Raw genomic sequence first — 24,373 nt, 5'->3', positions numbered from 1 at the left:
TTACAATATTACACTAAAATACGATTCATCCTAATTACCGAGTGTCTGGCTGCCCCCTTACATTTTCCGCCAGAGGACATACCTCCCACGCTTTGCCTTTAGCCCCAGGCCTGCTGTGCTCAGAGTCACTCATTCCTCTATTCCCCACACGGTCACTACGAGCCTCCTCCGTGCCGGGACACCTGCTGGGTGATGGGCCAAGAAACTCGAGCCACACGCAAGGCTGCGCTGGGGAGAGACAGCCACGCACATTGAGGACTGTGGGACAGTATGGGGGTTGCAAGACAGAAGGACCCCAGGGAAATCACAGGAACACAGGCTGACACCTGGGGGCTACCCAGCGCCCAGCTCTGAGCATCTCGTGCAGCGTTTCATTGGATTCTCTGGACAGCCCTTGTAAGTGAGGAACAGGTGGGGGTCCTGAGACCCCGTGAAGTCACAAGCTGCCACTGGGTGATTTGCACAAGGTCACACTCTGCACTGTCTGTCGGAGAGGTGGGAGCCCGCCGGGCGGCGCTGTCTGTCTGTTTAGGGCCCGTCACCTCCCCCTGCATCCCCTGGGGCTTCAGGGAGGGCTGCGAGAAGCAACTTGGCACGAAGCTGACGGAGGAGGAGACGCGTAGGAGTGAACAGGGAGCAGTACTTGTGGCCGAAGGAACAACATTTGCAAACTCAGGAAGGCCTAGAAAAAAAAAGTTAATATCTCGGTGTCCACAGTTCTCAGAAGCTGGGCAATCTTGTGAAGAGTCACAGAAACCGGCCTGGCCTGGTGTCGCTTCCTCTTTCTGCTTCTCTGTTTCCTAAGGACGACGTCAGCATAAATAGGAAGCGCGAGAGGCCCCCTGTCGCCTGGACACTCCGGCAGAAGAAGGCTGAGCTGTCCCACCACCAAGAGGTATGGTCTGGCTTTCAGGGGCAGGCTCAGGGGAGGGCTTGAGAGCTGGGGGGTGTCTGGGCTGGGAACGGAGGATGAGGAGAGCCTGGGGGCGTGGAGTGGGCAGATGTGGCTCTGGGACTCCAGGAGCCAGGGGGCGAGGTGACAGCCAGCGCTGCCACCTGGCCTGAGTGTCCTGTGAAGGGCTGTAGGGGCAGGGGAGGTCCCCCGCGGGGTCCGCCTGTCCTGGCAGCAGGGAGGACGGCAGGGGAGTGGAGAGCTCAGGCCTGGGAGTCACACACCTGCGCACGTCCTCGCTTTGCCAATAAGTGTCGCGAAGATGTTGGTGGCGGTGAGAACATCCTCTCCCTGCCCCCGGCTTCGGCCTTCTAGTCTCTGGAACGGGAAGAGCTCCAATAGTCCCTGACACGCTGGTTTAGAAAGGAGAGTGGGAGAGCCAGGGCGCGTGCGCGCTTGCGGGGGGTGGCTGTCCGTGGGGGGTGCAGGGGTGCAAAGAGACTCGAAGGCGGAGTGGGAAACCTGGAACTTTGTCACGCTCCGGCCTAGAGCTTGGTGTGGCTTTGGAGGCTCACTCTGAAAATGAGAAAGGGCCCAGTCCCCTGCGCAGGGACTATTTTCCCGCTGGAAGAAAGTTTTTTTGGCTCCATGCTCCACCCTGAGCCTCTGTTGCTTCGTGGGGTTCAGGCCCAGGTGTGGGTGTTCTGCGCCCAAGTGTGCGGGCCGCCGGAGTGAGGGGGTCGGTGTGGGGGCGGGGAGATGTCTAGGGGTCGCTGCCTCAGGGTGTGCGCCGGCGCGTGCATTTGGCCTGTGGGTGGGGGCGCAGGGGTTCCCCTGGTCCCCACCGCGGTCCGGGCCGGTGGGGCCTCGCCAGTCAGGCCCCAGTGACAAGTTGTCAATGTACAGTTGTTAGTCTTCAAAGACCCCGTAGCAATTTCGTATCACCAGGTTCTGATCTTCCCTACGTCTCATCTTTCCTGCTTTCTAATCGTTTTATAAGAATGAACCGTTTCCTGTTCGCTTTCGATCACTCTTTTTCGCAGTCACCAGTTCTCCCCGCCGTGCCCACCAAGGCCACAGGATCCTTATTGAGTAATCTGATGACGGGTTTAATACTAAGTGGATACGTGGGTATCTGCTTTACCAACAGTTAGAATGATCCAGAATCTTGTAACACAAAAGAAGACGGGTGCCAGCTATCTCTGTCCCCTGGTTCCAAAGCATCTTCCTGAGCATGCTGCAAGTATATAGTTTGCCTTCGTACATAAAGGGGATTATAATATACATATCACTCTATGACTTATTTTTTCACCTAATATTACATTTAGGACAATGCTTCACAATAACACATATAGACTTAACTCATTTATTAACTCTAAGAAATAGGGACATTTATTAGTAGGGGTACACCACAGGTTACCCCATCCCATATTGATATCCGTTTAGGTTCTTTCCAATTCTTCCACACCTGTGACAATGTTTCTTTCTCAGCCCACATGCCTAGAAGCAGAAATTGCCAAGCAAGAGGTTGTGCGTTTAAAAATGTAATAAATATTGTCTGCTCATCCTCCAAGCGGCTGAATTAACATGTACCTAGTCCCACACTCTTGCACAAAAGGCCGATTTCTCTTTAGGAGATGATCAATCTTTCAACCGTGTCCAATGGTTGGATGAAAATGAACTGACTCTTGCTTGGATTTTTCCTTTCCCTGATTATGGGTGAAGTTATGCATTTGCCGTATGCTTGTTGGCCAACGAGGCTCCTTTTATGATACGTATGGAGATGTTGTGTCCTTTTTCTTATGGGTTCTTTGCCTTTTACATATTTACCGTAGGAATGGCTCATTTATTAGGCGTATTAGCAATGCATTTACATATGTTTTAAATATGTTTCCAGACGATCACTTGGCTTTTTCCTTTACCATGTTTAAGATATCTTGTTTCCTATGAAAGTGTGTTAGTCGCTTTTAACTCAAATTTCGTTGTTTTTTTCTTTATGCTTTTGGATTTGGTGTCTCCTTCAACCCCTAAGGTTAAGGCAATACTTGTAACGCTTTTATCATTTTGGTTTTGACTTCTAGATCTTTAATCCACCTAGGATTTGGAGGGGTGGGTAATACTTAAAGTAATAATCCAACTTTTTTTTTTTAAGATTTTATTTATTTATTCGACAGGATAGAGACAGCCAGCAAGAGAGGGAACACAAGCAGGGGGAGTGGGAGAGGAAGAAGCAGGCTCATAGCGGAGGAGCCTGATGTGGGGCTCGATCCCATAACGCCGGGATCACGCCCTGAGCCGAAGGTAGACGCTTAACCGCTGTGCCACCCAGGCGCCTCAGTAATAATCCAACTTTAAAAAAATTACCAGCTAACTGTGTCAACATCATAATTGTGAGTACGTAGTCCATCCTTTCCTCCGTGATTAGAAATGCCACTCTTACCTCCCAAATTCCTACTTGGTTATTTTCCTTACTGTTTTCCATCCCATCTGTTGACGATTACATGCCCCATTATTTTTCCGCCTAATAGAACCATCTCTCATGTTTGGGTTTGTTATCCTCTGGAATCAGTTGGTCACGCACATTAAAAATCCTTTTGGAGTTTTGATTCGGAGTGTGTCAAATTTAGAGATTATTGGAGGGAGGATTGACCTCTGGAGATGGTGGTAGTGGACAGCCTTCCCCTGTTTGTTCCTTTGACCAGAAGAACACGAACATTTTCCTTTCGATTCTGACGTCACTACAGATTGGTAATAGACGCCCAGAAATGCCAGCGTTCCCTTCAATGCCTCCTTTGTCGAGGTTCATCTGTTCTTTTGTTTCATCGCGAATGGCTTTTGTATTATCGAATATTGAGAAGCGTCTGTCAAGATAAGCTGGTCCTTTTTTCACTTTTAATCTGTTGGTCTGTTTCTTTTAATCATGAAGAGATTTCTCAGTGGCTCTTCATCCCTTTCTGGAATAATCCCCATGTGGCCATGATGCATGGTTCTTTTAAAAGTCTTTGTCAGATTGCTCTATGACATTCTTTTTGCCTGGAATGAATTTGTGTTTTGCTTTTTTGTTGTTGTTTTTTCATTTCCAGTTTTTATTCCTACCATTAAATTTCTTCACAAGCTTGGGAATTTTGGTGTGCGTGTTTGTTTTGAGTGAAAAGGTGTTTGCTTTTTCTCTTCTCTTTTCTCCCTCTCCCTCCTCCTGTCCCTCTCCCTATCAGCCCTTTGCTCCCATGCTTACCTCTCACTCTTAACGGTTTTTGACCCTTACATTTTTAACACATGTATTTAATGTATTTTTTTCCATCAGCTTTTTGTTGTGATTAACATACATATGCTCCTCAAAACAAGACATGATCTTTTCCTTAGCGAGCTTTTGGTTCTCCTCTGCTTTCCACCCTTAATCTCAGCCAACTCCCACATTGACATCATCTACGTTTTACTTCAATATTGTGATTGTGAATTTACTTATTTTCACTTTCTAAGTAACAATTCTTTACTTAGTGTAAGTTTTATTGGCTTCTTTTCTCACCACTAATTCCAGTACCATACACTATCTTTCCTGGGCAATTATTTTTCCCTGAAATACATCCTAGAGTAATTGTGTTCCCCAGAAAAGATCTGAAAACTTTTTTTGTTCTTACACCTCCAAAATGTGTTTTTCTGCCCTCGAGCATCAACGTAACTTTGACTTTTTCAGTGATTCCAGGTTTAAACATATTTTCCCTCAGTATTTTCAAGACATCATTATCTATTTAGAGTTCAGGGTCACTTGTGAGAAAATCTGGCCAACCTGACATTTATTCTATTGCAAATAATGTCTGTTTCCTTCTGGAAGCTTCTAGGAGTATCCTTTTATTCTTGGATGACCAAAAGCTTACCAGCAAGTGGTTCAGTATGGACTATTAAAAATGGAGTTTGCCCTTCACTCAGTGGGCTGTCGTCTCCTTTAAGCCCTGGGAAGTTTTCTTCTATTTCCAGTTGCATTTGTTTGGTCTCCAAACAAGAGTTGCTTAACAATATGGAAGTTTGTTTTTTTTCTCACATTAAAGTTGTCGAGAGGTAAGCACTCTCAGGCTGGTATGGTTGCTCCACAGTGACAAGAAGGATCCAGGCTTCCCTCTTTCTGTTGCAAAGGGCTCCGTCCTCAAGGTAACCTTATGGTCCAAAACGGCTTCTGGAGCTCCAGCCATCACTTCCAAGTTGTAGGCTGGAAGAAGCAGGAGAGGCAGGAGGGCAAATATGGGCGCTCCTACTTCAGCCAACTCCCTTTAAGAAGCCATTCCTGGAAGGCACACTCAATGTTTCCACTCCCATCTCCTTCGACAATATTTAGTGACGTGACCACGCTTAGCGATGGAAGAGATTAGGAAATGTAATCATTTATTCTGTGTAGCACCAAGCCCAATTGAAACCGGAGTTTCTTTTAGCAAAGAGGAAGGGGACAGCTCAGGAGTTGACGCTGTCTGCCACATGATTTGCAAGTTTAATGTGATTTAACTTCTTATATTTAAATTTGTAATTAACCTGATAGTTGGGGATGGTGCGGGGTAGAGGTTTAGGTGGCGGTGTTTACAGTTAAGTATCTTAGCACTTTTTGTATCTGTCCCTTCGCGTCGATTCATGAATCCTCCATCACGTACTATATTCTCAGGTAGAATCGAATCGCCTGGTCAGTCTGTCCATTGATCTATCCTGTGCGTGTGCGTGTGCGTGCAACACGCTGCTTTCCTTACCAGATATTGGTAATATATTTTGCTACTGGGGAGACCCTCCTCATTATTAAAAATCTCATTAACTGCTGTCACATATATTTTTTTTTCTGAGGTCCTGCAAAAACCATCGTGGTAAATTTTGTTGGAATTGTATGAAACCTCTAACTTACTTTAGGATGAATCGCTCTTTTTACATATGTAGCATTTCTACCTGTGTTAAGACCCAAACAGAAGCTCTGGGTTTATAGACTAGCCCCAGGTGGGCAAACCGAGCTGCACTGGCCACATGGACTCCTACCCCCTCCCCACGGCCTTGCCCCCGTTTGCAGGAGCTGAAGCGCGCAGATCCTCTCCTCCCCCGTTCCAAACAAACCTACTCTTCTTTCCTGAGCCTCTTTTTTTTTTTTTAAGATTTTATTTATTTATTTGAGAGAGCAAGTGAGCACATACACGAGCTGGGGGAGGGGCAGAGGGAGAGGGAGAAAGAGACTCCCCGCTGAGCCCGACTCAGGGGCTCGACGTGGGGGTCCACTCGGGGCTCCACTCAGGGCTTGATCCCAGGTCCCTGAGATCGTGACCTGAGCCGAGGTCAGACGCTTAGCCAACTGAGCCACCCAGGCGCCCCTTTCTGACCTTTTATCAGACTAACCGGTCTACAGACATCACCGCGTTGGGTTCTTCTCATGTGAGATACATATGTTTGTACCCACGTTACTGGCGCAGAGAACAACGTTCAGGGTGCATTGGAGGGTCAACCCAGGCCGCTGGCATGGGAGGGCCAGAGCCTGTGCTGAAGGTCAAGTCGGCTGCGTCCAGAGCTGTCCTTTTCCCAGGAAGACAGTTGCTTCTGTGTGTGTGTGTGTGTGTGTGTGTGTGTGTGTGTGTGTGTGTGTGTATCTTGAAGTTTCAGAGTTTCAGACAATCTCACAGGGAGAAAAGGAACCGCCGTCCTCTGCTCTGCTCTCCTGGGTACTTCCCAGGGCTAGACAAAATGAAAAGAGGAAATCCCCAACCTTCTGCAGAGAAAAGGGAACGGGCATTCTGAGGGTGGTGTGGGAGGGATGACAGTAAATTCAGGGAGGGCGGGACAGCACCAGGCCCCAGTGTGTGCGCGCCCGGTGTGAGCACGTGAGGGATCCCACCCAGGGCAGGAGCCCGTGGATGCCACACTGGGTGATTGCTCTAAGCAGGTCAGGTCAGTGGCCCTCAGGGAGCCCAGAGCAGATCAAATACCGGGGCTCCCTCCCAGGTCTTCCCGTCACCAGGGGCTTGCACAGGAGTTCCTGATGCACGACCAGGTGGGGACCCATTTCTGCAGAAGCCATTAAGTGCCTCTCCCTCACAGTCGAGCCCTAGGCACTGAGGCTAAGAGGAAGGGACTGCCCTGGGTGCCACGCTGAGGTGGCAGGGGGTGCGGGAGCCCATGCATCACTCCTGGGCTCGCTCTGCAACATGGGCCAAGTCCTGGGGCTACAGGAAGGGAGGGGCCGGCTCTCAGCTGATGTCTCTTCTGCAGGCAGAGTCCTGGAGAGAGGATTCACCGGACCCGGGGACATGGGTCTGGCCTGGCCCCCAGTCTAGGAAGAATCCAAGATTCCAGGCCAGTGAGGACCCCCAGCCCCTGCCCAGCCCTGGACCCACTGGAGCCGGCCCCCCATTCGTCCAGAGCTGCCCCAGAGATGGTGCTGATCCGGGGGCTGCTCCCCGTTGTCTTGCTGGCTCTGTTCTGGGGGCCCAGCGTGGCAGGGGCCCAAGGTGAGCTCTGTTGCTTCCTCCCCTTCCCTGGCTCCTCCTCACAGCGGGTCCTTGAGCAAGGCCACATGTCCCCCAGGAAGCCCCCAGACCTGTCCCTCCCTCCTTTTCCCCCTCCCTGACCCTCTCTGGTGCCCCTCACCCCTCTCCCGGATTCTCATTCTTCTCCTGCGAGTCCATCTCTGCCTGTGGGGCTCTTCTGCCCACACTTCTCTGCCTGGCATTCGAGGCTTCTCACCTCCAGGCTGGCCGTTCCAGCCTCATCTCTGCCCCCACCCCACCCAGACACTCTGCTCCTCTGACGGCCTTGACTAGTTCCTGGGGGCCCTCGGACGGGTGGTCTCTCCCTGCTTCAGCCCCAGCACCCTCCTCCTGCTCGGAGGCCCTGCTGGGACGTTCCTCTGGCTCCCGAGGCCCACAAACCCCCTCCCCAAGGGCTCCCGGAAAACACGGCTCCCCTGGTAACCGTGAGAACCACATTCCCTTTCCCAGCCACCGGGCCCTGCAGCTGACCAGGAGACACGGGGGTGGGGAGGTGCCACGGGGCTCTGCCATGCTGATGCTTAGGAGCGGGGCTGTGCCTCTCCTCCCAGGCTGCCCCAAGGGGTCCCGGGGCAGGGCCCGGGTCTGATGCATGTGCCCCTCGTGGCGTGGGAGGGAGACCCTGTGCCAGGAGCAGGGCCCAGCAGGGGCTCAGGAAATGTGCTGTGCCTTGAGTAGAGTATGGTGTTTCTCTCTGGACAAGAGAGTCCACAGCCAGGGCCCTCGCACCCACAGAACCCCGGTCCCCTCAGGGTCCCCAGGGAGCTCTGCCTAGCAGCCTGTAGGCCTCTAGGAAACCCCTTTCCCCCAGCTCTGGGCCGCCCAGAAGGGCTGGGAGGGGAGGGGACAAGGGATATCTGCAGGGGAGAGATGTGACCCCCTTGTGCCTCTCCCTGGGCAGAGACCGTCCCACTGCAAACCCTGAGCTGCTACAATGACTACAAGAGCCTCATCACCTGCAGGTGGGCAAACACCCAGGGCGCCCAGCCGCTCATCAGCCTGACTCTCTACCGGAGGCTGAACGAGTGAGTGACACGGGCGCCCAGGGGCCGGAGGGTGGGGAGGGACGCTGCCGTGTGCGGCTGTGCCGGGGTGGGGGCTGCACAGAGGGCAGGGACGGGGAGACCCCAGCCCCGGGCCCAGGAGCTCCTGCTCCAGCAGGCCACCTGCCAGGCCCAGGTGCTGGCGTCTGTCTGTTGTCGCGGCTTGGGGACGAGGCTTCCACGTTAACATCGCTGTTGCTGACAGTGATGGCGATGATCTTATTTCATCACGATCGAACAGAATGGCTCTGCAGAAGTCGACGTTACATTGTCCTCACTGTGTGGTGGGCAGGGCAGGGCTATGATGCCCGGTTCACAGATGGGCAAACTGAGGCTGCAGGGGTGAGGTCTCTCTCCCGGGCACAGGGCAGCTGAGCGGCCGAGCGGGGACCAGCGCCCTGTGTCTGGCCTGATGGGGGGCTGACCTCCATGGCTCCCCAAGGCCCTGCCGCCTCCAGAGTATGGGCTTTCTTGCTCCCCATCACGTGGTCTCTGGGGTATATGCCGTTTGGGAAGATTCCTTGAACCGTCTGGGGTCTGGGGACAGTCTAATTCACCGTAATAGAAATCATTACATGGCTGGCATCACAGGTACAGGGACACCCCGCAGAGGCCAGCCCTGGGGAGGAGCGACTTCTCACACCCCACTCAGCTCTCTCTCCCGCGCCCCTGGGAGCCCCCATCTTCTGGTCTCCACCCTCCTTGCCCACCTCCACCTCCCCCCTCGGCTGTGGCCCGCTTCCTCCTGCACCGAGACACACGCCCCCGGAAGAGAGGCCCTGGCCCCCTCCGTGCTCACACCGCCCGCCCACCCCCCTGCCACCTCCCTGGGTGCTCCCTGCAGCGAATTCCTACTCCAGACCTGTCTAACGCTGCGCCCGGGACCCCACCCACTCCTGCTGCTGAAGAATGTCACTGCCACCACAGTCCCCACATCCTCTGTGCCTCGACATTCCCGATCCCCGAGCGAATGCGCCCTGACCCCCATCTTACACCTGCCAACACGCGCTGCAGCTCTGGGGTGCCTCCTGACCCCCATCTTCTCCAGCGGGGCCCATCCTCTGGCTCCCTTTAAGGCCCCCTCCTCCAAAGAGCTGTCTAGCCTCACTGTCTTTCCAGTTACTCTGATCTCACTCCCCTGGGCTTTTGCTGCCCCCATCGGGCCACCCAGACTGCTCCTGCCCAAGGCACCAAAGCCCTCCCCGCTGCTAAACCAGTGCTCAGTCTCCAGGTCCTCCCTCTTTGACCGTGGGCAGCACCACCGAGTCCTCGGGAAGCTCCTCCGTCTCCTGGCTTCCAGCAACCACACTCCCCCCTCTCCTTGTGTCTCCCCCAGCTCACTTTCTCTGTCTCCCTGTTTGCTCCCTTCCTTTGTCTCCAGCTTGAAGGGTGAGATGCCCGGGAGTTCACGTTTGGATCTCCACTCTGGAATATCTGGATCCAGTGGCAGAGACCCAGCCCGGCCTGAGGCTGCGCGCTGGTGACTCTCACACGCTCGCCAGCCCCGCCTCCCCCAAGCCTGCAGGTGCACCTGTCTCGCCACAGGTCCTTAGAGAAAGGTGTCTTCTGCCCCCCATGTCCTAAACCAGATTCCTGCCCTGCCCCCAAACACGGCTCCTGGTCATCCCCACAGCCCGCTTTGCTAAACGGGAGCTCCTAGAGGCTCCAACCGAACAGCTGGGAAGTATGTTCCTTTACCTCCTTTACCCCCTTTCCTTCCACACCGGTGCCTCTAATCCACCAGCAAATGCGGTCGACTTCATCTTTAAATAGAATGTGAATCTGGCCGAGGCTCACATCACCACAACTTCCTACCACTTGGATATGCCAGAAGCTTCCTACCTGGTCTCTGTTTCCAAGACTACCACTCTCCCCCCAACCCAATCTATCCACAACCCAGCAACTAGAGGAAGCCTTTCAAAGCATATGTCACGATACATCAGTCCTTTGCTCATAACTCTACATTTTCCCCACTCGCTGTGACATCCAAATTCCTTAAATTCCTCTTAAACACTGCTGCCTGTCACCTTGCTCTACTGGTCTCCTCTGCCTCTCACCCTCACAGCCTCCACCACAAGCACACTGGGTAACCGCCCAGTCATGCAACACGCCAAGCCTGTGCCTGCCCCAGGGCCTTTGCGCCTGCTGTTCCCTTTACCTGAACTCCCCTTTCCCCAGAATGTGCATGGCTCCCTAAAGTCACCTTTTCCACGAGGCCTGCCCTGCCTCCTCTTTTTGAAATTGCACCCCTACCCAGCCCTTCTGGCTTCCGTATTTCTCTGCCCTGCTGTATTTGTCTATGTGAAGTTTGCTCCTTTTGAAACAGGACATATTTTATTCAGTCGTTTTGCGTGTGTCCCCCTGGCCCTGGACAGAGCCCCACACATGGTGGCCACTCAGTGACATTTGTTGAATGAATGACTCTCCCTCACTGTAGGCTAACCACATTCTCTCCTGGCAGGGACCCTCCAAAGCCTGTGTCCTGTGATCTCAGTAACGACACTGCCTTGTTAGACCGCCCGTGTCCCGGCTGTGTGTCTAGAAGATGTGTCATTCCCTATGAGTTTTTCGTCATTGCTGACAGAGACTACTTCTCATTCCGACCGGACCGGCCTCTGGGCACCCAGCTCACCATTACTCTGACCCAGCATGGTAAGGCCTGGGGTCCCCGGATGGGGGTGGCCCCTCCGTGGGTGGCCAGCCTGCAAAAGGGCCTGGGAGTGAGAGTCCTCAAGGGGTGGAGACACTGGCTTGGGGGTGGGTTTGGTCTCTTGAGAGAAGAGCTATGGTCTTCCTCTGATGGAGACATTGTAGTGACAATGTGAGGAGCCCCTGGCCAATGGCCTCCCCTGGCCCTGGCTGCCCCACCGTCTCGAACAGTGAAGGCTTCCCTTCCAGAACACTCCTTCCTATTTTCAATCTTAGAAACCTTACAGCTTGAAAGCATTCATCACCAATCTAGCCTCATCCAATGTCTGCAACAACCCAGTTTTAGATGATGTGATTATAGCCCAGAGAGGTTATATAACTTTTCCAAAATGCCACCCCTGAGCAGTGGTGACAGTGAGGGGCCAGACCTGCCTCATGCTTCCTGCACGTTAGAGATGGAGGTCGTCGCCTCACTGCCCTCCCTGAGTGGCCCCAACAATCAGTGCTCTTGGGTGTCAATGATCATTTTATGTAAATAGTTAAGCTTCATTTGACTGTATATTATACAGAAACATAACCAGGACTTCAATCTTGTTAGTTCAATTATATCTGTGCTCAGAATGAACCTAAAATAGAGATGTTCGAAGGGATCATCTTTGAAAGTTGGAATTCACATGGTAAGAATCCTACGGATGACTGGCTTTTGGGAAACACTGCCAGTGTTATTTAATCATTACAATAATGCCTGGTGTCCTGCACTACTTTTTTTTTTTTTTAACTCCATTTGACTGATAATGAAACGGAGCCGAGAGAATAGGAACGTGCCCAAGGCCACTAGGAAGCCTGTGTCTGACTTAGCATCTTCGGTCCCAAACCCTGGGCAGCCCGGTGCACCTGCAAGCGTAGGATGGAGAGGGGGCTCCGGCCTTTGCTTCCTGCCTATTTCCATCACAGCAGCACAAAGCTGTTGCCTGCAAGAGGGGATGGGTTAGGCCATGGTGAATTCATTTCCAACAGGGTCTCAAAACGTGCCTGATGGATGAGAAAGGGCCCCATCCCAGTGGGGCTCAGAGCATGCAGAGAGGCAGGAAAGAGCAGAAGTTGAACCACTGGTGGATGCCATGTGCTGAGGGGCAGTGGGCGAGGAGCCTCGGGGAGGGGGGTTGGGGTTCAGGACAGGCTTCCCAGAAGAAAGAGCTTTGCAGGGAGAGCCGAAGGGCAGGTGGGAGAACAGAGCAGGAAAAGCATTCGTGGTAGAGGAAACAGCGTAAGGCTGGGAGACGGGAGGACAAGGCAGGTTGGGAAAACCTTCAATCATTGTATCCCAGGAGCATCAGCTTCCAAAGGGCTGGCCAGTGAGAGGAAGGAGAGGGACAGTGCAGGCAGAAGCCTGACCTGGAGACGCTTCTGTGCCCTGCAAAGGGGTTTAGAGGCCAACAGCTAGGCGATGGAGAGCCATCGAAAGGACATGACATGATCGGAATGTGAGGGTGCTGCGTGGGTGATGCACAGGGTAGATGGCAGGGGACGAGAGGCGGCAGGAGGCTGGGGCCCAGAATGCAACCTAAGGCACTCATCCCAGGGAGAGAGGATGAGAATTCAGCCGGGATATGGCCAGGGGACCGGAGCAGGGGTGCATACAAGCCACAGCGAGAGTGTACACGCCCTTCATCCATCCATCTGCTCTCTCGTCGAGCGCCCACACGCCCCAGCAAAGCAGTGAGCATCCCTGCCCCCATGGAGCTGGTGGCCTGGTCACAGGGGAGATGTCAACTTAGAAATGGGGGGGGGGGTGATGGGTAGTAAGGAGGGCACATATTGCATGGTGCACTGGGTGTTATACACAACTAATGAATCATCGAGCCTTACATCGAAAACCGGGGATGTACTGTATGGTGACTAACATAATATAATAAAAAAGCATTATAAAACAAAAAAACAAAAACAAAAAAACAACAACAACAACAAAAAAGAAATGGGGGAGGGAGTGTGGTGTTTGCCTCCTGGAGCATATGTTCGGCAAGGAGGTCACTTCCAGCCCAAACCATTTGGGCAGTGAGTCAGGGAGGCTGGCAGGTGCCGGGCAGGGGGACAGGTGCGTATCTGACCCGCTCTGAGGCCCCCGCATGTGGAGCTCTGGGACATCGCACTTCCTCTCCCAGATTCTCCACTGTGAAATGAGCTAGCGGACTAAAAATCGCTCAGGTCAGATGAATAGGTTTTTGCTTGGGTTCCCGGTCGGTGCAGGTTTGGGTAGCAGCTTCCGTAACTCCATGCTGAAAGGGATTCCCACGCCCTGACAGGCTCAGGGGCTAGGTGTGCAGGGACTGAGGAGCCTGCTGTGGGTGTCGGGGTGGGGGGACTAAAGAGGGGGTGCCCTGTATCTGCCATTCCAGCCTGAAGATTTTCTAGAGGGTCCAGCGCTGCCATGTTCTGCGTCCAGCATAGAACACTTACATCTTGTTTGGACTCATGGAATTTTTTTGTGTTTGAAAGTCACCCCTCAGCATTCAGACACAGAAGCTTCAGGAAGGCAGGAGCCAGGCCATTCATGAATGAATATGCTCGCCCAGCAGACAGATGCTTGCTGTTGGCTGATGGGATGATTTCTTGAAAAGTCTCTGAAGGTTGCCTAGGCGTCCCTATTCGTGTATTCATTCATCGTTCACTCACTTTGTCCCCCAAATTCCCTGAACTACTAATCTCAGGCCATGGGGTTAGGGAAGGGGGTCAAGGCCCAAATCCTGCCACCCATGAGCTCCTGACCACTTAGAGAGGCAGAAAGGAGAAAATGCATAAATGCACCAGGGTTGTAAGGACCATACGGTGGGCTGTGGTGGGACAGGAAAAGGAGCGAAGGATTCTGCCCGGGGGAGGGGGGATCCAAGAAGCGGATCCAAGGAGGAGACATTTATGCTGGGCTCTGAGAGGAGCAGGACCCTGGGCAGGTGGAAAGGGAAGGAAGGTGGACAGGGTGAGGGGGAGTAACGTGAGTCACAGCACCCTCTGCTGGAAGGGGGCCACATAGGCCGCACGGTGGGCCGCGGGGACACGTGAGGACAGGTGGGGACAGGGGGCTCCATTGGGAGCTTACTTGCCAGCACTTCATGGAGTTTGTGTGATACGTGCACAGCTTTCGTTCACATTCACAGTGAACCCAGACAATTTTGCAGGTGAAGGGCCTGAGGTCCACAGAGGCAAGGGGTCTTGTCCAAGGCCACTCAGCTGGTCGGCGCAGCACTCGGCCTGGGGCCCATCTACCCACACGAAAAATGCCGCCCTACAGTCGTCCAGCCCTTATGGGCCCTTGTCCCCCCTTCCTGCAGTGCAGGCACCGGAGCCCAAGGACCTTCTGATCAATACTACCGGGGACCGCTTCCTGCTGACCTGGACGGTGGCCCTTCCGGGTCCCCAGAGCCGCTGGCTGTCCAGCCTGGAGTATGAGGTGGTCTACAAGCGGCTTCAGGACTCCTGGGAGGTAAGGACCATGGCCGGCTCCGCCCCAAGCCGAGGGACCCGGCCCAACCAGCGTCTACTCCACTAGCCCTTCTCTCCCCTCAGGAGGCCTCCACCCTCCAAGTCAACTCGTCCCAGGCCGTCCTGGAGCCAGAGCACCTCATTCCCAGCAGCACGTATGTGGCCCGAGTACGCACCCATCTGGCCCCCAGCTCCGGGCTCTCGGGGCGGCCCAGCCCGTGGAGCCCGGAGGTCCTCTGGCACTCACAGACAGGTAGCACAGCTGAAGCTGGGGCGACGGCCTTGTGGGGGGGGGGGGCGGCTCGTCCAGCTCCTCAAGTCCATTCTGCGGCATTCCACCAGGCTTCTGTGTCGTGTGGATAGAATCGCTTCCCTGGGCCAATTCCACCTGGGCCGCGGCGTCCGCACACCTCCTGGCTAGGAGCACATTCAGTGACAGTGACAGCGGCGTTATGAGCGGCTGTCTCTTCCTGAGTGCTGTGCTCCGTGGCCACAAACCAGCATCCCTGTGTCACGGCCTTGAGCCCTGAAACGAGATGCTCTCCCCATTTTGCCCAAGGGGGTGTGAAGGGTCACAGAATTCACTCACCCAGCTCGAAGGTCCAGGCTACGTTGAAGCCCGAGCTCTTCTGGTGCCCCAGCCCATGATCTCTCTGAGATGAGGCTCCTGGTAGGCCCCCAAGAGCGAAGGAATGAATGCAGGAGGGAATGAATGAGGGACTGTCGCCTTTCCCAGGGGACAAGGCCCAGCCCCAGAACCTCCAGTGTTTCTTCGACGGGGCCTCCGTGCTCAGCTGCTCCTGGGAAGTGAGGTCTGAGGTGGCCAGCTCAGTGTCCTTCGCCCTCTTCTACAAGACCAGCCCCAATGCAGGGTGAGTGTCCCCTTCCACCCTCCCCTCCCCTCCCCTCCCTTCCTCGCCCCCTTGCCCTCTCCAGGCCTCCCCCTGACTCTGGGGGTCCCAGCGGAAGCCACAGCTCCTCCTGAGGTCGCACCCCTCCCGTGGCCCCTGCCTCCCTCTGCCCTCACATCCACCGTGATCCTCAGGGAGGAAGAGTGCTCCCCAGCGCTGAAGGAGGAGCTCCCCGGCCTCTACGTCCGGCACCGGTGCCAGATTCCAGTGCCCGACCCCGGGAACCACAGCCAGTACACTGTCTCCGTTCGGCCGAAGGAGGAGGAGAAGTTTATAAAGAGCTCAGACAACAGTGAGTTTGCCCCCCAGCCTCCAGTGTGGGTGCTCCTGCAATGGTCCTGTTGCGTGTGTGTCCCCCACATCAACTCACGACTCCTGATGGCTGGCTCGCCATGTTGTCTCTGTCAACAAAACGCAGCCCAGTGAGCAAAGGGAACAAAAGTCATTCGAATCTCTTCTTGGAGTGCTCAGGAAGCAACAACATGACAGTGACAATGGCAAATGATACGTAGGAAGCTTCAGCCGATAGCCCCCAGGAACACATCTTTTACACCTGTTTCCCCGCTTCCTTTAGCTCTGCTTTCCTGCTGAGCGGCTCTGCGCCCCGCCTGCCAACCACGCCACCACCACCCCCCCACACCAAACTTTCCCTTTCCTTCCCTGATTGGATTGTTCTCTCTCAGATTCCCCAAATCCTCCGCCAGTGGATATTTTCCATCTTCAAAATAACTGATCTATGATCAACTTCTTCAATCGGGGCTAGAATACGTGCAAAGGAGTCGTAACTCCTTGCAGGATCATATCCCCAGTTCTTCTTAAGTAGCAAGGACCCCATGCGAAGGAGCCTCCTGCGGCTTCTCGGGGCCCCAGGCTCTGGCACCCAGGCTTGACTGTGTGCAGGAGGCCACGGCCCATCTGTCTCTGTCACCTGGGTTGGAATCCACCAGTCACTCTGGGGGTCTTCTGGGTTGTGATCTTTTTCTCCACCCCTTGTTAGCTGCCTGTCCTCGACAAGTGACTTAGTCGTTCTGGGGCTGAGTTTCTCCATCTGTGAACTGTGGCAGGTGACTAGGACCTACCACGTAGGGGGTGCTGTTAGAATCAAGTGGAAGAACTCGTGCAGACCGCACAGGTGCGACAGCGCCCACAACAGTCAGTGCTCCGGAAGAGGGCCAGTTATTAGCGGTTTTGTTTTTACTTAAATGCGAGGAGTAACCCGTGCTTTGGGTCACCTTCCTGCAAAACAAGTGTATCTCAGCGTCTGTGCAGAGCAGGGCTGCTCAGGCCCCAAGTGGACAGTATGGGGAAGCGGGGGTGCAAGGACCCCGAGGAGGGCTGGACCCAGTGAGAGAGAGCACCTGTGACCAACATGGAATGGAAGGAACGTTCCATTGGAGACATGTTAGGAACAATGTTCCCTAAAGCGCTCTCTCCCTCCAGTCCAGATGGCTCAGCCAGCCGTCAACGTGACCAAAAGCAGAGACGGCTATACCCTGCACTGGACGGCAAAGGAGATGTTCTACAAACACATAGGTCACACCTTCCAGGTCCAGTACAAGACGGATGCAGCCTCGTGGGAGGTGAGGCCCTCTGCCCAGGAAGGGGCCTATACGGAGGTGGGGGACGGGGTGAGAAAACACGCAGGAGAGCCCCAACCTGCCACGTGCGTGGCTCCCTGCAGGTGACCAGTCAGAGGAAGCCACTGAGTCTTGGTGGTCCTGACCCTGTGAGGTCGGCTGGTCACTGTCCCCTCCCTGGGTGAAGGTCGAAGTAAGGCTCACAGAGGTGATGTGACATGGCCAGAATGAACTAGGGGACACTGAACTGCGAAAGGGATACAGACGTCAGGCCTCAGAGGCCAGAGAGACAAGCTGGGTGGAGGGTTTTCCAAAGTCACTGGGGGCTCTTCTTCAGAGAAGTTTTATCTGGGAAGCAACCGCGCAGCCGTTGAGAGCGGAGCGGCTCCTGAGAAAGCAGGCAGGGCCCCAGCCCAGGCTTCCATCTCTGGCCCACCCCCAGGAGTCGGGCCCTGAGTGCACAACCTGGGGCTCCCCGTGGCCCAAGTCAGAAACCTCGGAGCCAGCCGCACACCTTCAGCCTGGAAATGGGGAAACTGAGGCCAGGAGGGGCGTGGTCAGTGGGGGAGCTGGGAGCGGGTCCCCAGGGTCCAATCATGCTGCACAGCATTCCTGGGAAGGCCATAATTGGGGTCCGGGATGTCCCTGAGGAGCTGGGAGGTTGCGGGGTGTTGTCTCAGAGTGAAGGTGGGACATGATGTGTCCTCAGGATTTCTGGACCTTGGTGTTGTCCTAGGGCACAGGGGCGCAGTCCCCAGTCCCACCCAGAGTGTTCTACTTCTGTGAGCACTGGAGTAGGGCTCTCCGTGGGGGCTGGGGGTGCTGCCTCCGACTGGGCATGCACCTGCAGCTGGGGACCGACGAGGCAGAAACACTGGGGCCCTGCCCCCACGCACCAGCAAGTTTCCTCGGCCCCAGCACACCTGCTCACTCCCCTGTGCCCTCAGGAGAGCAAGACGGAAACCCTCCAGAATGCCCACAGCATGTCGCTGCCACCGTTGGAACCCTCTACCAGGTACCGGGCAAGAGTGAGGGTCGAGCCCACCCCCAGCGGCTACCGTGGCATCTGGAGCGACTGGAGTGAGGAGTGCTTCTGGGACACCGAGTGGGGTATGTCTCCCAGGCTCCGCCCTCCCTTCCCGGTACGGCCCAGCTGGGCAGAGGACAAGGGCGATGTGGACACAGAAGTGTGACCCCACCCCATCCGAGTACCCTTTCTTCTATGTGTTACTAGTCACGCCAAGGGACACCTGGTGAGCAACACAGACTCCAGGTGAGGTCTTGAGAGCAGCAAGAAGCAATCCTCCCCATTGCTCCTCCCTTAGACTGAACCTTAGCCCTCTATGAATATGGCCCATGGCTTCATCAGCTGTTGGCAGCCATCACCTAGTGACCCCTCAGCCCGAATTTCCAGTTACGGTTACCATGGCAGCAAACATCAGGAGCTAGGGACTGAGGCCTGGGACTGCAAGGGTTTGGTCTGATTTCTTTCTGATTTTTTTTTTTTTAAGCAGGCTCCACACCCAGTGGAGTTCACATGGGGCTTGAACTCACAACCATGAGATCGAGACCAGAGCCAAGATCAGAAGTCAGACAGTTAACGAACTGAGCCACCCAGACACCCTAGATTTCTTAACCTCCCCCATTTCCCTGCACTCACTGCTTCCATTGTCCCTCACTGTTCACCATACTGGCCACCAGGAGACAAGTACAAGACTAGGTCCAGGAGGGTGAAGGAGGTATTAGCAGCAAGGACCCCAGCCTCAGCCAGCCTTGCAGGGGAGGAGTCCCAGGAAGAGGGTTACAATCAAGTGGAAAAGAGGGCTGGACACCAGGCCTAAGAGAAGAGACCAAGGGAGTCCTGGAGGGGCCCAGCCTGTGGGGGCTTGATGCTGGGCCTCCTGATGGGCCTTTACTTCTCCTGGTTCCTCCACCAGGTTCCTCCCATCTCTGCCTCTCCAAGCCTCCCAATTCCTTGGCGCTTAATCTTATGTGCTGCCTCTTCCACGAAGTCCACTGTGATTGCCTTGGGCTATAGTCATTGCCCCTCCCCCTCCTGCTACTGGAAAGAATCAAACCCTCTGTGTCCTTCCTGATGTGGGGAACAAAGGCAAAAGAAATGTAGATAAAATTAAATTTTCTTATAACCTGCAGTCTTTACCTCCCCCAACTCCAAAGCATATAATCAGTCACTGCTCGCAATCCCTGGGCAGCCCTTTCTCCCACGGGTCCTGTCCCCGTGCTATAATAAAAACACCTTTCTGCATCGAAGACATCTCAAGAATTCTTTCTTGGCCTTTGGCTCTGATCCCCAGCACTCCCGTATTTTCACATCATTTCCCAGCCGTTGAACCTTGTGTTGCGGGAGTGGGGGTGGGGTGGGGGGAGGTTGGACCATTCCCCTGTCTTTCTTAGCCCTGCGTCTGGCCTTCCCTCCCACTCTGCGCCCCACGACGTGAGCTTCGAGAACATTGCATCTGGGCAGAGCAGGGTCTGGGGGCACTGCCCCCTCCTCACCTCCTCCCACCTCCTAAGCCTCCAGCTCTGTCCCTCCCCAGATGCTAATGCTCTTTTTCTCCTTCCTGGCGGCCGCAGTGCTACCCACGTGGGTCCTGGTGCTCATCCTGGTCTTCGCCACTCTGGCATTGCTCCCCGCCCTGCGCTTCTGCGGCATGTATGGGTACAGGTAAGGGGACTCCATGACGGGTGGGGGTGCCCGAGAACCCACAGCTGGCTCCCTGGGGAGCCTTGGCCAAATCTCGCCTTCTCCCTGGGCCTCAGTTTCCTCTCTGCACAGGAGCGTGGGGCAGCTTCCCTGAGGTCCCTGGCAGCTGTCACCTTCCTGGTATCTTTCTAGGCTGAACCGGAAGTGGGAGGAGAAAATCCCCAACCCCAGCAAGAGCCACCTGTTCCAGGTAGGATCCGGCTGTGAAGGTGGCTGGGGTGGTGGGGGCTCCTCACTCCTGCGCCCGTGTCCCCATATCTACCCCCCCCCCTTCCTGTGACTTTGAGGGTGAGGTGTAGGTGGCCCGGGAAGGTGCCAGGAAGCTCTAAGAGGTGGGCCAGCACCAGCAAGTTCAGCTCTGCACCTGCAGACACACAGGGCTGGCCCTGCCTCCAGGGCTCCCAGGGAGCAGGGTGGAGTGCAGCGGGGGCCTGACAGGAGTCGGGGGCGCTCAGGGAGACGCTCAGTTCTGCAGGAGCTGGTGGGCTGATGGGAGGCAGATGGCTTCCCCGAGGACAGGACAGTGGAGCTGAGCTTTGGAGAAACCAGGATGATGCCAAGTGGGAGACGCCAGCGGAGGGTGGAGACAGGACCCCTTCGTGAAGGGAACTGAGAGGGGCGGGCAGGGAGGCTGGGCGCACATCCTGGACGCTGAGATGGTCACAAGGAGGATGTCAGCATGGAGGTCACAGGGGCCTTTTGGTCAGGCAGGGCCAGCTTGCCTGTGGAGGGCAAGTGGGGAGTGGGGAGGAAAGGAGGGGGCGGTGTGGAGGCAGTGACACCCCAGGTTTGTGGCCTTGCGAGAAAAGGTCCCCCTCCTCCCATGGCAAGTCCCAGCCTCTCTGTGGGCCTCTCCTTCCTGGTGTCAGGAGGCCAGGGCTGGTCCTGACCTTGCTGAGACCCTTCTGTGTATTCCCTGTATCCCCTGTATCTCACTGTGTCCCCTGTGAGCCCGTCCCCTGCCCCTTCGGCTTCTTGAGGGCTCGCACGCCCACAGCACAAACACCCCTTCTCTCCCCAGAACGGCAGTGCGGGGCTCCAGCTCCCAGGCAGCATGTCGGCGCTCGTCAGCATGAGCCCCCCGCACAAGGGGCCGCAAGGCAGCCTCTTCCCTGAGCTGGACAGGTGAGTGTCCGGGCACGGGATCCCTAGGAGGTGGGAGGGTGGTGCCATCGTGCACGCGGCACGCTCAGAGGAGGTGGCCTCTGGCCTGTGGCTCAGGACCGAGAGAGCCACGGAGGTCGGTGGCTCTAAAGCCAGAGGCCTGCCAGCTGGGTGTCAGGAGGAGCTTCCTGATTCCCGGGTTAGGGAGGCCCCGACCTTGGACTTGACCGGAGGTGGAAGACTAGAGCCCCGCTGCCCAGGGAGATCCCTCACAGGGGTGCTGGTGGCATGTGGTGGGGGTGGGCGATAAAGGGATGAGGGCATGACCGGACATGCCCAGCCTGGGCATCCACCTGCTCCCGGAAGCTGGGCAGATGAAGGAGCAGGGGTGAGGGGAGCCACACCTGGCAGAGGAAGACCTTGAACAAGAGCTTGAGCCTGGCGAGCCAGACCCGCGGGGGACTGAAGGCCCGTGCTGTGCCACATCCCCTCTGGGCTGGCTCCCCGCCCTTGCCCTGCCCTGTGTCCTGTGCTGGTGGGGCTGGGCCTTCTCCCCACTCCAGCCCCAGCATGAGCCGAAGTGGCTGCCCTGGGGGGTCCCAATGTCTCTGTGCCCCTTCTCCCCACAGGGTGTTCCCTGTGAACTACAGGCACAGCGAGGTGTCACCTCTCACCATGGAGGACCCGAAAGATGCCCGTGAATCACCATGCGAGCCTGACACAACTCCAGCCTCCTCGGACCTATTGGCGGAGCAGGCCTGCGGCCCCCAGCCAGGACCGTCAGCCCCCGCAGGCAGGCCTGAGAGCCAGGGTTCCGGCTTCGACTTCAATGGCCCCTACCTGGGGCTCCCCCACAGCCACTCCCTGCCTGATGTGCTGGGCCAGCCGGTGCCCCCGCAGGCAGGCGTGAGCCAGAAGCCACAGCCTCCCGGGGCTCTGGAGTACCTGTGTCTGCCCGCGGGGGGGCGGGTGCAGCTGGTCCCGCTGGCCCAGGTGATGGCACAGGGCCAGGCCAAGGACTTGGACAGGACCCCTGGCCCAGAGGCTGAGGGGAGCCCCTCCCTGGAGTCAGGCGCGGGCCTCGCCCCTTCTGCACCCGGGCTGATGGTAGGCGGTCAAGGCGCAAAGAACAGCCCCAGCGCAAAGGACGTGGTCCTCACAGCTCGGCCCCCTGGCTCCGGGGGCCCTGAGGGTGGTTTCCTGGCCTCTGGCTATGTCACCACTACAGACCTGGCACTCCCCTTGCCCACGGAGCTGCCATCTGTCTCCACAGTTCACCCTGGGCACCTGCCCTCAGACCAGAACCAGAGCCTGAGTCTTGGAGGGGCTGGCGGGCCCCATGCAGCCCCAGCCCCCGGGAAGCCAGAAATCGAGGGCTATGTGGATGTCCCTCCAACCCCAGGCCAGTCTTCCAAGCCCGCTCTGGGCGATCCTGCCCCTCCTACAGCCAGTAGCTCCATGCTCAGCCCGGCAGAGCCCAGAGCAGAGGGGGCACCCCCCTCCCCCCACCCTGAGGGGCTCCTGGTCCTGCAGCAGGTGGGTGACTACTGTTTCCTCCCTGGCCTGGGCTCTGGCTCTCTCTCACCCCAGACGAAGCCCTCTTCCCCAGGACCCTGTCCTGAGATTGGGGACCACGACCAGGTGTTCCAGGCCAAGAAGGCCCTGAGCCAGGCCGTTCCCCAGATGCCAGCCATCCGGCACTTCAAAGCCCTCCAGCAGCAGGACTACCTGTCGCTGCCCCCCTGGGATGTGGGCAGGCCTGAGGAGGTGCGCTGACGCCCTCCGGCTCCTGGGCGCGTGAGTGGAAGGAGGTCCACCTCCCCTCCCACCGGCCCCCGGCCCCGTCCACACTCCGCTCTGCAAAGCCAGGAGAGGCTTCCGTGTTCCAGTAGACAGAGGTGGGGAAGTTGGTCGACCTCCTCCCTTTTTACTTGACCTTCCGCCAATCAGTTCTCCTCTCCCCACTGCCTCCTTCTCTCTCTCATGGACAGACAGATGGACACAGACACATGCACATTTTTCTTTCACATCAACTCACTTTTAGATTCCAAATTATTAGAGCTTCCTGTATATGCATTCTATTCGCCCCTGTTTTTTTTGGTTTTTTTGTTTTTTGTTTTTTGGGGTTTTGTTTTGTTTTGTTTTTTTACAGCTTTCGCCGCTGTCTTCTTTCTCTTTCCACCAATTTATTATTTGAGTGACTTTGAGGTCTGAGCTAAGCCCATTCTGAAATGTCGTGTCTCGGTCAGAGCCTGTTCTGACGCTGACGTGTCTGGTCGCGTTGAGGACTTGGGTCTGTGGCCTGGCCCCGGCAGGCACGGACACAGCCGTGGTGTGGAGGAAGGCAGGAGCCCCCCACCCCCACCGCCCGGCCAGGACCTCGGAAGGGGAGGCTCCGGAGAGCAGTGCAGGACCCAACTTGCTGGTGGCAGGCTTGCAGCCCCAGGCGTGGTGGCAATGGGCGCTCCAAGCAATGGGTGTGGTGAGGGGTGTGCAAGAGGAGAGCTGTGCTGAGCTGGGGGGGGCGGGGCGCCGGTCTCACAAGCGATGGCTGGAGAGTGAGGGACTGCAGGCCTGAGGGAACAGTGTGCGTGTTGGCCTGCTGGCTACAGGGACCTGCTTTCTATGTCCCGGCTGATGGGGCCTGCGGCAGCTCAGACATGCAGGGGTGCCCAGAAACCACATGCACTCCAGAAATGTTGGGAAGAACCGCTCAACAAAGAAAAAAAGGATAACGATCAAAGGTCTGGATGCTTTTGGGCTTGTAGTTGGAGTCACGCTGCTGCCCTCCCTCCAGAAAGAACTTACAGCTCCCACCTCCCCCGGCCACGGCCCAGGGGCTTTGGATCTATGTCTGGGCCTACACGGAGGATTGTGGTTCCTTAAAATCTGTGCCTTTTTGATATGAAAAAAAAGGCATTAAATTGTTTGAATCTGCATTATTTGATAACTATCAAGTTTGCACGCATGTCCGTGTTCCTGGGCGTTCGTATTTCTGGACCGGGCTAAGCCCATTAAGGGCTTTGTTCTGTGGGGTGTTCATCTTTTCTGGATTAAGTTTTTAAAACTGTTTACACGCGATCTTTCATGGATGGTGCACGTTTTCCCCTAGCTTGTAGTTTGTCTTTGGATTTTGTATCTGAGGCTCGTACACTTCCACAAGGCAGGCTTGTCTGCAAGGTGAGATTTGCCGGCTTGGCTTTTGGTGTCCAGTTTACAAAGGCCATCCCCCCTTCGAAACGACATTGGTCCTAATTTATATGTTTTCTGGTTCTTTGTCTGTTTCAAGCTTTCTGTGTTGAGCTGTGATGGGTCTGGAATGTACGCATGCGAGAGGGAGAGCTCCTTTATGCTTTCCCCAAGCGAGTGGGCTGGGTAAATGTTTCTCTATCGGTTGCTGAAACATCTATTCTTCGTCCAAGTGTCTAAAATGCCACTTTGAGGATCTAGAAAGTCCCTGATATACTTAGTGGGTTTCTAGGTTTTCAGTGT

The 24,373-nt window shown here is 55.8% G+C and overlaps 1 protein-coding gene across 2 annotated transcripts; it reads left to right on the top strand.

Annotated features, from left to right (window-relative positions):
* The first annotated feature begins 558 nt into the window (after positions 1 to 558).
* On the top strand, positions 559 to 23,235 carry CSF2RB (colony stimulating factor 2 receptor subunit beta). Of its 2 annotated transcripts, XM_087868718.1 has the most exons (15): positions 559 to 895; positions 3,067 to 3,282; positions 7,118 to 7,356; positions 8,297 to 8,420; positions 10,900 to 11,090; positions 14,414 to 14,565; positions 14,649 to 14,817; positions 15,301 to 15,436; positions 15,610 to 15,767; positions 16,916 to 17,055; positions 18,000 to 18,162; positions 19,648 to 19,738; positions 19,910 to 19,967; positions 20,799 to 20,902; positions 21,511 to 23,235. In XM_087868718.1, exons 3-15 carry the CDS (start codon positions 7,281 to 7,283, stop codon positions 22,655 to 22,657), a joined length of 2,709 nt encoding a protein of 902 aa, XP_087724844.1. In that variant the 5' UTR covers positions 559 to 895; positions 3,067 to 3,282; positions 7,118 to 7,280; the 3' UTR covers positions 22,658 to 23,235. The 2 variants fall into 2 exon arrangements, with proteins under 2 accessions (XP_087724844.1, XP_045635857.2); XM_045779901.2 differs by lacking the exon at positions 3,067 to 3,282.
* The last annotated feature ends 1,138 nt before the right edge of the window (positions 23,236 to 24,373 follow it).

Source organism: Ursus americanus, chromosome 17 (assembly GCF_024610735.1).
Source record: "Ursus americanus isolate L20-20 chromosome 17, mUrsAme1.1.p, whole genome shotgun sequence".
Classification (NCBI taxonomy): Eukaryota; Metazoa; Chordata; class Mammalia; order Carnivora; family Ursidae; genus Ursus; species Ursus americanus.
This window is presented reverse-complemented; position numbering and strand designations above follow the sequence as displayed.

Coding starts and splice junctions, on each gene's coding strand:
- CSF2RB (XM_045779901.2), top strand. CDS start 7,281: ATGGTGCTGATCCGGGGGCTGCTCCCCGTTGTCTTGCTGGCTCTGTTC. Junction 18,163..19,647: donor CTTCTGGGACACCGAGTGGG/GTATGTCTCCCA, acceptor TGGCGGCCGCAG/TGCTACCCACGTGGGTCCTG. Junction 19,968..20,798: donor GCAAGAGCCACCTGTTCCAG/GTAGGATCCGGC, acceptor TTCTCTCCCCAG/AACGGCAGTGCGGGGCTCCA.